General features: G+C 71.2%; 1 protein-coding gene across 6 annotated transcripts in view; it reads right to left on the bottom strand.

Annotated features, from left to right (window-relative positions):
* Nucleotides 1–3733: 3733 nt before the first annotated feature.
* SARDH (sarcosine dehydrogenase) overlaps nt 3734–13125 on the bottom strand; it is a 34785-nt gene continuing 25393 nt past the window's right edge. For 5 of the 6 annotated variants that reach the window (XM_045846062.1, XM_045846060.1, XM_045846061.1 and 2 more), the window contains 5 exons: nt 12871–12964; nt 6120–6282; nt 5618–5786; nt 5090–5225; nt 3735–4840 (listed from right to left, as the gene is read on the bottom strand). In XM_045846062.1, the coding sequence (XP_045702018.1) occupies nt 4715–4840; nt 5090–5225; nt 5618–5786; nt 6120–6282; nt 12871–12964 (688 nt within the window). In that variant the 3' untranslated portion in view covers nt 3735–4714. Of the gene's footprint in view, nt 4841–5089; nt 5226–5617; nt 5787–6119; nt 6283–12870; nt 12965–13125 lie in introns of all 6 variants that reach the window. The other variant, XM_045846064.1, reaches the window with a different exon arrangement.

Raw genomic sequence — 13125 nt, 5'->3', positions numbered from 1 at the left:
GTTGTGGGGTGCTGGGCCCGGCGGCTGCAGCGCCGGCCCTCAGTCACCTTGACAACCTGGGACGGCCCGGGAGGGGAGGCCCCCCTCCCTGCGAGGGGCAGGCCTGGGAGGGGGCCGGGCCAGCCCGCCTCAGGCCTCGGTCTGCAGCCAAGGAGAAAACCTCTCCTGGGACCACGCCAGTCTGCCGGTGCAGACGGCACCCCGGTCAGCCAGGAGCTCCACGGGCCTCACACCACCGGGCCCTCGCTGGCCACTGTCACTCTGTCCCCAAACACCCGAGAGGCACCTGTGGTCCCACCAAAGGGAATCGAGGGTCTTGGAGCAGAAACGGCTCCCCCAGGCCCCCCCAAGGATGAGCAGTGACTAGAAATCTCACCCAGGCCCAGAACCTTCCGCCGCCCCCAGTGGCCCCTGCCCTGTGCTCACTCTCCAGCACTCCGGCTGGTCATTGGCTCCCTCCTGAGGGAGGCCTGCGGGGCCCCACCGGTGAGGCCACTGGGTGCGCCCCGGGCCACCCAGCCCGTGGCTTGGACAGCCCCACCCACCTGGACTGTCTCACCGGGCGTCTGTGATAAAGCTGCCCCCCCGCACACTGGCTCTGGGGTAACATCCACACACATGCTGTCTCTGCTCCCCCACACAATAGGGAAACTGAGGCTCGGAGAGCCAACGCCCAGTGCCGAGGCCACTGGAGGGAGCCTCGGGGCCCAGGAGTGGCCCCGGGTTCAACTTAGGCAGCGGGCGCCTTCCCAGCCCCGGTGAGGGCGGAGCACCCACACCTGCGGTGGCACTCGGCTGCCCGGAGACCGGCTGTCAGGGGCAGCGCGGGCCCAGGGCTGAGGTCCCAGCCCGCCCGTGGGTGGGGGCGGGGCCCAGGCCGCCTGCTCTCCCAACACGCCTCAGTGACCCACCTGGCCGGCTCTGGGCAGAGCCCAGAATACCCACCACCGGGGCATTTTGGGCGGGACCAGCCCCCGTGGCCAAGGATGGTCCCTCCCGCAGCGGAAGGTTGGGCCTCTTGGCCCCCCGGTGCAGAAGGTCAGCAGCACCCTGTGCGACCACCAGCGACACCTCCAAATGCCCTGGTGGGGACAGACACTCCTCGGCTCCCCCAGCTCAGCCCCCACCCTCCCCTCCTGTCCTGTGGACGGGGGGCCCGAGCCCAGGGGTCCTGGGGGCGGCCACTGCGGCCACGTGTCCCGCAGGGCCCCCCCCACGCACGCACCCCGAGCCTGGGGGAGGGGCGCGGGGCCTTCTGAAAGGCGCCGGAGACCGTGGACGGTGGCCTGGGTCTCGCTGGGCCCCTCCCCCCAGGCCCCCCCACCTCCACGCCCCCCGGCATGTTCAGGAGCTCTTTGGGTGGGAGGCATCCTGCTGTGCCCCCCAACTCCCAGACCAGAAGTCCTGGCAGGGCCCTGGGGAGCCTTCCGTGGAAGGTTCTAGACTAGAGCCCAGGAGGCCGTGCTGCGTGCTTCTAACCGTCAGCGGGGCTGCGCCGAGGCCCCTCGAGAAGCCGACAAGGCGGGCCCAGCAGCCGCCCTCGGGCAGGGTTGCTGGTAGACACAGGTGGGGACCCGGGACTGCCCCTCGCCGGCCCCACGCCCCCCGGCCCCGCCGGTCCCGCGTCTCACCCACGCCCCAGCCTGCCCCTCCCCCCGTCCAGTCTGAGACGCCTGAGCGGTGGGCACCGGGGAACGAGCTACGACCAGAACGTGTGGCCGCCGTGGGGCTCACCCTGGTGGGGGTGGGGAGACCTCGTCACACCGGGTGGCGGGTGGCCGTGACAGAAGGGCTCCCTCCTGAGCGGCAGGGGCGGGAGGCGCTGGCTGTCCTGAGCGGCGAGGGCCCTGGCGTCTCTGCGCGTCAGCCCACAAGGAAGGGTGAGAGGACCGGCCCGTGCAAGTGCCGCTCAGGCAAGTGGCTCCCCCCTCGGGGCAGGGGGTCCTCACGAGGCAGAGGCCCCGCTGGCTGAGGCCGCACGTGGGAGCCAAGCCTGCACTCCCAGGTGGTCACAGGGCCAGCCAGGCCTGCCTGGACCTCAGCGCTGGGCCGGCCCCTCATCCGCAGCCACTGACGCCGGCCCCCAGTGCCCAAGGCGCTCGCTGCCACTTGCTCAGCTGTGCTGGAGGGAGGTGCCCCGCCCCCACCCCCGCCCACGGCCTGTGAGGCCCCGGGGAAGCAAGGGGCCCCTCCCACTCCCCGCGGGGCTCCAGAGGCCGAGCGCCGGCCTCACTCTCACGCAGGTGCCTGGGCTGGGCAGCCGGGCGTGGGCCCTGCGGCCTCCGCCAGCCCAGGCCAGTGGACAGGAGCTAATGGGAGCGATGGGGAGGCGGGGCCCGGCCCCCAGCCCTCTGTGGGCACTGCCCCTCCCTCCCTGAGCTCCAGGCACAGCTGGGGGCGCTCCAGCCCCCTTTCCCCCCTCTTGGCTTCCAGACGAGCTCTGCCCACTTTGCCTGGGGTTCCTGGCATGGTGCTTGTTTTGTGCGGGACACCTGCAGACCTGGACACGGGGACCGGTGAGGAAGGATGGCCCGGGGGCACTGGTGGGGGACGTCTGGGTGGGGGTAGTGCGGGAGGGCAAGGGCAGGGCGTGGCGGGGGCCTTCCTGTGGCTGCGGGGCGTGGCAGGAGGGCGTGGGGGGTGGCCCTGGATGGCCTCCCTCATGGGAGCCAGGCCCTGTCCAGTGGGGTCGGGGCTGCAGGTGCTCCTTCGAGAGGCCCACCAGGGGCCAGCTGCGGTCCAGTGAGGGCCCCGCACTGGCTCTCCGACGACCCTCCACCATGCACATGCGGTCCCAGATTGCAGCTTTATTAGCCCGGCCGGGCCCGGCTCGGCCCAGGGCAGGGCTGCGAGCGTGGGACCAGCGGCGGGCGGCCAGGGCCTGTCCCCCGCCACCGCCCCGCCCCTTGAGTTTGCGGGAACCGTGTCCTCTCTGTCCCCCGAGCACCTGTCACCCCACCTCCCAGAGGCCCACGGACCCCCGGCATGACGGGTGCTGCAGCTTTGCTGAGGCTGCCCGGCCCCTGGGCTGCCCAGTGCTGTGTGGCGGACGCCGGCCAGCAGTGTCCGGCCCTGCTGCGGGTGCTCATCCAGACTCGGGAAAAACATGCACAGGGACAACCGGGGCCTGTGGGGAGAGAGGGACGGGACGGCCACTGTCTCTCGTGGAGAGCGCCCCGTCTCCATCCCAAGCAGATTTTTATTGAGAACACGGACTCAGTCTGTGGATTCACGGTCTGGCAGGGAAGATCAAAAGGAGTAGGTGACTTCCAAAGGTGCAGACAGAACCCCCGCTGGGATTCTGGGCAGAGTTTGGGGTTTTATCACTTAAAAAGTCACTACAGGACCTGAAAGGCTAGTTTCATTTCCTGCCCGTGCCTTCAAATCCTAATTCAAGAGCGTCCTCCAGCAAACAGGTCTCACAGGGTCTTGCATGTTCTCTGTCCCAGGCCTGACGACCCCGGGGGTCCGCCGACTCTGGTCGGGGCTGCACCACCCCTCCCTGTTATTTCCGCAGGCCTGAGTCGGGCAGGGAGACACAGGCAGCCAGGAGACCTGGATTTCTCACATCCAAGAACAAGGACTCAGGCTTTGACAAAGCTGAGGGGGCAGGGGTCGATGTCCATCACCCCCTTTCATTTCCACAGCCCCCCAAGTTCTTCCCTGAGACCTCCTTGTGATCATGCCTGCCTTAGGCGATTCCCTCCGTGGGAAATCTCACCCGTCATTGGCTAACTGATCAAGCCTAGGAGGCCAGGCACAGAACAGGCAGCGTTCATGCCGGGGAAATAAGTTTTGTCTCCTTAGTGGCTCCTGGTCCGGAGGTCTCTTATTCAGCCTAAGTCACGGGGGGCGGTCCCCAGCAGTGGTGGAGAAAACCCCCCTGGGGTGGGGGTGGGGCCAGGGGGCGGCCGGACACCCATCCCGGGCAGGGGCGCAGGGTCACAGGGCAGATGCCCAGCGAAGGGGAACCAGGGGTGTCCTCCCCGCTTAAGGCTCTGCACAAGGTCCTCCCCCTGGGGCGACAAGGACAGGGGCTGGGGCCTGCCACACAGTGAGGACAAAGGCCACCCGGGCAGGAGGACTTGGCCAGGCTCTTACTCAGACTGAGTCCTCAAGGGGCTCCCAGGGAAACAGAGGCAGGAGACGGCATTTCTGCCTGCAGTGGGGGGGGGCACCCCTCTCCCCAGTCCCAGTTTCCTGGCTAGAAACTCTTGGGGGGCAGAAGGGGCCTTCTTTCCAGACTTCCATGGCCCCCCCAACCTGCCCCGCCCTGGCATCTGGGAGACCAACCGTCCCACCAGGCCGCCCTGGTGGCAGGTGGGCCCAGGCGGGCACCACGCACCACCCGGCCCTGCCCTGATTCCAGAGCCACCGGGGGGAGTGAGCACCCAGGCTCCGAACCCCAGGTGGGGCCTCTCTGCCCACCCCCTACCCTGAGTTCACACTGGGCCGACCGATGTCACCCAGCACCTTTCGAGAAGCTGGTATGGCCCCTGAGGCCAGGACACTGCAGGTCTGTTTGGAGGGTTGGGTGGACTAGAGACCCCCTTTCGTCAGTGACCACAGGATGGGCCCTTGGGGTCTCTCCACCTTTCTGTCCTCATAGGTGGGGGGTGAGCGGGAGCACCAACGTTCTGGCTGGGGTCCCAGGGTGCCGCGGGCCCCGAGGGAGTCGGGGGCAGGGGCGGGGGCGGGCGGGTCTCCGGGCCCCTCAGTAGAGCCCCTTCACCCTCCTGTTGTCGGGGTCGAAGGGGGACTTCAGGTGAGCCCGGGCAGGGTAGGCCACCCCCATCCGCTCCAGGCTGTAGTCCCCTCGCTTCACGAAGTCCGGGGAGACCTGGGGGCCCGGGAAGGGGGGGCTGGTACACGTTCCCTTTGATGGGTGCGGGGGGGGCCCCGCCTGCCTCCTCCCCTGGGGGCCGGCCCATCGCACGGCTGAGACCCCTCTGGGAACCGGGGAGCTGCGGGAGTGCTAGACTGCACCCCTGACGCGCAGGCGCCCACCGCGGCGGACAGCCCGGCGTGGGCTCGGGGTCCTCGCTCCTGTGCACCCCCCCTCCCCGCAGGGCCCACGGGCGGGACTCACCGGCCCGCCGCTGGGGTCCCGGATGTAGCCGTAGGCGACGGTCTTGTCGAGGGCGAAGCCGAAGTCCGCCCTGCGTACATGGCCCACCACCCGGCCGTCCCTCCAGATGGCCTCCAGGCCGAACATGGGCACCTTCCTGGGGGCGCCACAGGGACAGCTGGGGCCCGGGGCTCCTGCCCGGAGTGGGTGCGCCCGGCCAGGGATCCGTGCCCCGAGACGGGGCTCGCCACACCGCTGCCGCGTGGCTGGCCTGAGCTGCCCTGTCTGCCCCCTGGCACCGGTGGTCCCCGTACAAGGGGGATGGCGGCCCCAGCCTGGCTGTTCCCGCACCGCCCCCCGTCCCAGGAGGACACGGGAGGTCCCAGCTCAGTGACAGGGTCGCCGACCCCCCGGGCCCGCTGCCTGGATCCGCCCACCAAGCCGTGGCTCCACAGAATCTTTCTCTTTTAAAACCCGCACCCCGGGAGAGCGTCCCCACGGCCCCGAGGACCCCCCTCCTGCGCGGACCCGGGGCCACGGGGCACTCACGCGTCCACGGTGAAGCAGACGAGGCGGCGGCGGAGGCCGGCGGCCCGCTGCCGCTCCAGGGCCTCGCGGCCCAGGAAGGGCACCGGGGACCTGAGCTTGCAGGTGAAGGCCAGGCCCGCCTCCAGGGGGCTGTCGTCCGGCCGCAGGTCTGCGTGCCAGTGCCGGTAGCCTGTGCGGAGGGACGCCCGGCTCAGGGCCCCGGCTGCAACCCCCCCGCGCCTGCCAGCGATCGCCCCGCAGCCGAGATGTCAGGAGAGGGCGGCCGAGGGGCCCGGGAGCTCGGGGCACCGACCCCAAACCTGGCCTGGCCCGTCTCCGGTCCCCATCCGAGGGCGGGTGTCGGGCTCCCAGCCCCCTCCCTGGCCAGTGGGGGGCGGGACGCAGGGGTCATGGGCAGTGGGGGACGCGAGGGTATGGACCATGGTGGGGGGGGTGCCACGGGGGCTTCTCTGCCCCCAGCGGGGCCGGGCCGCCCCCGGGCACCGCCCGGACGGGCGCTCACCCTTCTCGATGCTCAGGGAGTCGATGGCCCGGTAGCCTGCGTCGACCAGGCCGTGCCGGGCGCCCGCCGCCATCACGGCGCGGTACACGGGCAGGCAGGACGGCGCCGGGACGTGCAGCTCCCAGCCCAGCTCCCCGACGAAGGACAGTCTCATGGCCCGGACCTGCGGGGATGCCACCGCTCACACGGCCGCACTCAGACCCCGGGGTGGGGCCCCTGCCACTGCCCGAGGGGAGTTCCCAGGAGCACCCCGGGGACCTCTGCGGGGAGGAGGGGTGCGGGAAGCGAGCGGGAGAAGGTGGGCACACGGCACCCAGGACTCTGCTCTTGTAAGCGACTCTGTGAGGGTCCCGGGGCCCCCGTCACCAACGGTCCAGCCTCTGCGGCTTAAAACAGCAGAAATGTGTGCCCCTCCGGTTCCGGGGGCCTCACGTCCGAAATCCAGGTGTGGGCCAGGCGCGCCCCCTCCGGAGGCTCCGGGGAGGACCCCCGCTGCCTCTTCCGGCCCCCGAGCGCCCCAGCCGCGGCCTCCCGGGTCTCGTGGCCTCTCCTCTGTGTCTGCCTCGTCTTTGTCTTTCACCCGGGTCCCTGTCACTGGGCTTCAGACCCAGGGCCCGGCCGGGGCAGCTGCGCCGGGCGGGGCCGCCGGTCCCTGGGTGTGTGCCCCTCCCCCCTGTGTCCCGGCTGCCACCGGCTGGGGGGCTCTGGCCCAGCGGCCCGGGGCTTAGCCCACCCACTGGGTTTGGTTGGGTGTCTGCTTCCAGACCTCCCGGCAAAGCCCGAACCCACGAGGGCCCCGGGTCGGGGGGCAGGCCCGAGCGCTCAGCCCGAGGACCCCCAGCTTGGCCGCTGCTCCGGATGGAAAGGCCCGCCCAGAGCGGCCCCTGCGAGGACCTTGAGGCCGGAGAGATCGGGGGCCACGCTCCCCAGCGTGGGGCCAGTGCCCCCCCCCCACCCCGGCTCAGACGCCCGTCCCACGGCCGCGTTCCAGAAGCTCTGGAAACAGCACAGATCTGCTCGAGTGCCGCTGGCCCCGCCTCTCAGGAAACTCAAAACCGGCACAGGAGACGCTCCGTTGACCTCCCGTGGTTTCCCTGCTGCCGGCCGCGCCCGACAAGGGACAGAGATGGCCCGGCAGCCGCGGGCTCTGGGCCAACCCCGCTCTGCGGCAGGAGAGGCCCCCCCTCCCCCCAGCAGCCCCCCCGCTGACAGCCCAGGACCGAGGGCTCGGTCAGACTCACACGCCCCAGCGAAGGGAGCTCCCTGGGAGTGCGGGGGAACTCGGGGGGGGGGGGACAAAGCCCCCCCCCAGCTCCCAGAAGCCCAGCAGGGGCGGGGCTGCTGCGTCTGACCCCTCACGGCACCCCGCACACAGGTCTGCTGCGCAGACAGGCCGAGGGACGCCCCCCAAGAGAAGTAAAGAGGCAGGAGCAGGGGACCCCTGCTTCTCCGCACAACCAGGGTGCGGGGTGGGGGCACTGGTCCCTGGGGACCTGTCTGAGATCCCTGAGTCGCTGCCGCTCAGGGCACCCGCGTTCTCCTCCACCGAAGCGGTGGCGACGGCGTGTCCTCCCCCCTCCCCCCCCCGTGAAACGGAAGCAGTCGCGTGTGGGCTCAAGGGGCGCGGGCCGTCTGGGGCAGCTGGGGGCCGCGGGCAGCGGACGGGGCCAGGGAGCCCTGCAGGGCCATCGGGTCGGACTGAGACCAGGTTTCACTGACATCCTTCGCGCGCCCTGAAGAGCCCCCCAGACACACTGGAACTGACACAGACCCAGCCAGGCTGCGGGCACGACACCCACGCAGGAGAATCAGGGGGGTGCTTCCGGACGCCACCCAGGAGCACCCCGCCGAGGAGAGGGGTGAGCACACCCGCTTACAGGCGCGTCACAGAGGACGGAACAGGGAAGCACGAGCCTGACCCTGGGGGCAGGAGACTGGGGCACTGAGCACCACGGAACTTCGGTGGGAGAGGGGAACACGGGGACGACACCCAGGGTTCGTGGGCTGGGGGGCTCCCTGTCCTCACAGCACGGACCCTGGGAGGCCAAACTCGGGGCCGTCTGTGGACCCACGGCCCCACCCCCGCCCCCGTCAACATCCCGGTGGGTTTTCTCAGGAAACACCCGTCCTGGGGTTCACACAGAGCCCCCAGGGGCCTCGGGCAGCCGACGCCATCCGGGGACGCCCGGGCAACGCTGGGGGACCCTGCGCCCTGGTTTCAAGCCCACTGGGAAGCTGCTGCCATCGCGACTGCGGTGGGACCGGCGTCGGGCCAGACGGACACGCCGACGGAACCGGAGAGAGAGCCCTGAGCTAGCCCCTTGCGTCCGGTGCTGGACACCAGGACGTCCACGGTTCCACGACGGCACCGATAACCTGACTGAGGAACGGGTCAGGGCCTCGAACAGACGTCTCTTCGAAGAGGACTCTGAAGCGCACGAAAAGACGGTCCGTGCCACTGACGACCAGAGGAATGCAAATAAAGACCACGACGAGATACGACCGTGTCCCCGTCGGGATGGCTACTGTTTAAAGAAAGCACCCACCCAGGAGACGGCCGGTGGGTGGCGAGGACGCGGGGCCCCGGGCACGGCTGGCGGGCGCGCGCAGGTGCCGCTCCCAGGGGACGCGGGGGGGCAGCGTGCCAGGAAAGTAAAGGGGACACCCCCAGATGCCCGGCCCCCCCTTTCCTGGGCGCGCGCCCGGGAGGGCTGACGGCAAGACCTCAGGCCGGCTCTGGCCCACCCTAGTCACTGCGGCGTGAGGCCCGACAGCCACCGGAGCCACCCAAGGGTCCCCCGACGAGTGACGGAGAAACGCAGACACGCGGGGGGACGCTCCTCAGCCGGCCACAGGGAGGGCGTCCCCACGGCGGCGGGAGCGGGTGCTCGGGGTTTCCCAGGAACGGGAACAGAAGTCACGCGATGCCCGAGACTCACGTCGCAGCCGCGCCCGCTCTGAGGAGCTGCAGAGCTCCGTGGAGACGGCCCAGCCCCAGCGGTGCCTTCCCCGGTCTGCGGGGGGTGGGGGGGGGCGGGGGGGGTCACAGACCCTGCCCCGGGTGCTCCCCGGAGGAAAAGCCCACCTTCCCTGCGGGTCCTGGGCTTCACGCTGCTCAGGAAGCTACAGGCAGCCCCCGACAGATGCCGACTGCACCCTCGGAGTCAGACGCCGAGCCCCCCTCGGAGAGAGGGCGGGGGGCCCTGGGATCTCAGAGGCACGTGCCCAGGGTCCCTCAGCACTGTCGACCTCCCCCCCAACTGCTCTGTCCCTGTGCTCGCAGCGAGAAGACCCCGCCGCCGCCCACCACGTGACTCCCTGGACGGTGGCCCCCACGCCCCAGGGCCCGGGTGAACGCACTCAGGCTGGGCACAGGGACGTTTCGGGGGAGGGGCAGCTACAACCCCACGGGCCGGCGGGGGCAGCCTCCGTGGGGTGGGCCCCGGCCCGTCTGCAGGGCGCATGTGAGCGCGAGCACCTTCCGCCCAGAGCGACCGAACCCACGGCGAGGGCTTTCAACGTCAGGAAGAGAAATTCAATTCCTTTTTGACCTGAAGTTAGTTTTCAGGAGAAAATCACTTTCTCGCTGCAGCCACCTCTGAGGCTGAGCTTCCCGCCCGGCGCCTGAGGCTGTGCCGCGGGGACCCGTCCTGGCCGAGGAGCCGGGAACAGCGTCTCAGCCTCAGAGGCTGCACCGGGCCAGCACCCCCCCCCAGGGAACCCCTGTGGCCTCGAGGCCCACACGGGGGGGTGGGGGGAGCAAGGACATCTGGTCAGTTGGCTGCCGAGGGGACGGCGTCCCCCCACCCCCGGTCCTTCCTCGAGGAATGCAGGACTGCGGAAGCCCAGGGCCAGTCCCAGCAGCTCGGAGAATTATTGCAGGACGGTGACGCCACTCTGCTGGGGACGCGGCTCGGCCGGGTCGCCCGCCCGCCTGTCCGACGGCTGGGAGCGTGGGTCCCAGCGGGCAGTGGCGGCGGGCACCTGCCCTGCCCACCCGCCTCGGGCCGGGGCCCCCGCGGCTCTGGGTGCAGGCGCTGGCCGGGACCAGGGGGCCTCGCCGACTGCACGGGCGGGCGCACACCCTCTCCCGCATCTGGTTGGCCGGGGCCCAGCGATCTCCCATAAACTCTTGGCCGCCCCGCTCCCCGGCCCCAGCCGCGCTCTGCGTGGAGGGAGAGGGCGCCAGCACGCGCCGGCGGAGCCAAGACAAGACCTCATGGAGGGGAACGCGACATCCCCCCGGGCCCAGGGGATGTCGGGACGTCTGCACCGGCCTGTGGGGCGGCCCGGGAAGGGTCCGAGACGTTGTGCAGCTGCGGCCCTGCGTGGGGAAACCGAGGCCCAGGGAGGTGGCCCCAGGGAAGGCCGGGACAGGGGCGGAAGCCAGGCCAGCCGGCTCCCCGCTCTGTGGAGCACTGGGGTGGCTTTGCCCCCGAGCCCCCGGGCTCCGCGCTGACCCAGCTCCCACGCCTCGCCTGGCAGTGCCCTCCGGAGCCCCGATCCCGCCCAGAGCCCGGAGCCAGGCTGGGTGGGAGGCGCAGTGCATGGTGTGGGGAGGAGAAAGCTGGGCATCAGCCACAGGACCCTTCCGTTTGGGATAAAACGCCAGAACTCAGGGAGGACCCAGACCGGCCCAGCGTGAGTGGCCAGCGCAGCAGAGAATGCCACGACGCCCTCTGCTTGTGTCCCCTCCGTGCTCAAGGCCCGGGACAGCCCGAGGGAGGGGAGAGAGAACGCCACCACCCCCCACAGACGGCCCGGAAGGACCGGTCTGGGTCCCGGTGCGGAGGGCTCTGTCCTAGGTCAACAGTCGGGCTGTGGAAGGAGCGCCCTTGGGGGAGACCCGTCCGGGGGCCCTTGGAGGAGGGGGCGATGGCCCCTGTGTCAACGTGCACGCACAGGTGGGCTGTGGGCGGAGCGAGGATGACGAGGCACGTGGCGTGGCTCTCGGGAGCGGCTGACAGATCGGGAAGCCAGCCGCGGTGTCGTGAGGGCGTGCAGGGCGAGCACGCGGGGCGACCCTGCCTCTGAGGTCACGGGCATGTCCGTGGTCGGGGACAGGAGGTGGGAGGAGGCCCGGCGGAGCCTGTGTCCATCCGTCTGTGTCCATCTGTCTCTCCGCTGCAGAGTCGGGGCTTCCCCTACTCGTCTGCCTTCGACACGGCGCCCCGGCCCGTCACCCGGGGGAGAGAGTCATCCTGATGTCTGTCTGGCTTCCGCATCCGCCAGCCGGGCTCCCGGGGCCCCGCGGGCCGAGGCGCAGCCAGACAGCCGCGGCCTGGCCCGGGGAGGCAGCCAGGGCGGCCGCGGAGAGAGAAGCGACCCCACCTGGTCCGCTCGCCCCCCCTGCCGACCCCCCCGCCGACCCCCGGGCCACACACAGGCTGAGCAGACCCCGAGCCTCGCCGCCGCTCCCCACCCGCCGCACACGCCAGGGCCCCTCGCAGATGCAGCCGGCACTGCTGCGGCCACCCCGCGGGGGCACGTGGGCCCGGGCAGCCGGTGGGGGGGGCCCGGCTGTGTGGCCCCCCCCGGAGTACCCACCCTCTCTGGTCCCCGCAGGCGGCTTCACACCAAGGAGGCAGGAAGCGAGCTAGACAGAGACCCCCTCCCCCGCTTCCTGCTCCCCCAGCATGGCCTCAGGAGAGCGGCGGAGTGAGCCCGGCCAGCCACCCCCCAACTGTGGCCCGGCCCGGCCCGGCCGGCAGCCCTGCCTGCATCTGGGTCCCTCACTGGCGGCCTCCCCGCCGACGTCACCACGACGCCTCGTCTCTGCCGGCAGGACCCAGACTTGCCCCGAACCCCAGATGACCCTCTGCAGGCCGGCAGGGCTCCCCCCGGCGTCCCCCCGCCCCTGTACTCTCCCTCCCCAGAGCCCCCCAATGAGATGGGAAGGGGCCGTCCGTCCATCTGTCCGTCCCTCTGCCCCGCCCGTCCTTACGGCCACGTCTGCCTCGTGGACCCGCATCTGTGTGCCCTCCGTGGTTTCGTGGCGGGGCCGCCTCGGGCCGCCCCAAGCTCACCCGGAGAAGACCCACCCTCCGGGGCGTCGTGCGCCAGCCGTGACCCCCGGCAGCCTGCGGGTGACCCCGGCTGACAGGTGATTGGACAGCAGCGGCCGTCCACCGGTGATTCTGTCCCCTGGGGACACCCCTCACGCCTGCACCCCTCTGCAGCCACCACACGGGGGAGCTGCTGGAGCTGGGCGCCCGAGGACCCGGATGCTGCAGACCCCCTGCAGCGCCCAGCACGGCCCCCACCCCCCACAGAGAATGTTCCAGAAAGGCCACAGGCCGAGCCGCCTGTGCAATGGTGGCCGGTGGGCCTCTTTCTGCCTGCCCGTCCCCGGGGCCTCGGGAAGTCAGAGCACAGTGCGTGGTCCCTCGTTTCCAGCAAGGACCCCAGAAAAGGGACGTGCTGACCCAGAGCTGGACCCCAGGGCCTCTGAGGGCGGCTGTGCGGGGGGCAAGACCGAGGCTGCTTCCCGGCAGAAGCCGGGGCTGAGCCCCAGGGGCCCAGGCACGGGGCGCTGCTCAGCTGGTGCCGGCGTGGACCCGCCAGCCCTCGGAGGTCCGGAGGTCCGGAGGGCCGCTGGGTGGGACTGAGGCCTCTCCCTCGCCGTGGGGACCGAGGTCCTGGGAGGCAAAGGGACTCACCCCCGGGCACTGGGCCCCCAAGTCCAGCCCCAGGCTCCCTCCCTCCTAGCGCACGGCTGCCACCCGCACCCTGGAGGGCGGCTGGAACCTACCGGGTGCCCGGCGGCTGCCACCAGCTGGTGGGTGGAGAACGGGAAGGCCTCGTCGCTCAGGTCCGTGTCCAGCACCTCCTGCAGGATGGCCCGGCTGCGAGCAACACACAGGCGGGCAGGCGGTCAGCCCACGGACGCTGGCTGGGCGCTCCTGGGCGCGCGCCCTGCTGCGGGGCGGGGGGCGGGGCGCGGGGGACAGAGCGGCGGGCCGGACGAGTCCTGTCCTCGTGGGGCGGACGGGCAGCGGGCGCGGCA

Source organism: Phyllostomus hastatus, unplaced genomic scaffold, assembly GCF_019186645.2.
Source record: "Phyllostomus hastatus isolate PE091 unplaced genomic scaffold, TTU_PhHast_1.1 phas_contig_495, whole genome shotgun sequence".
NCBI lineage: Eukaryota > Metazoa > Chordata > Mammalia > Chiroptera > Phyllostomidae > Phyllostomus > Phyllostomus hastatus.
Note: the sequence above shows the minus strand (reverse complement) of the source record. Positions and strands in the feature narration are given on the sequence as shown.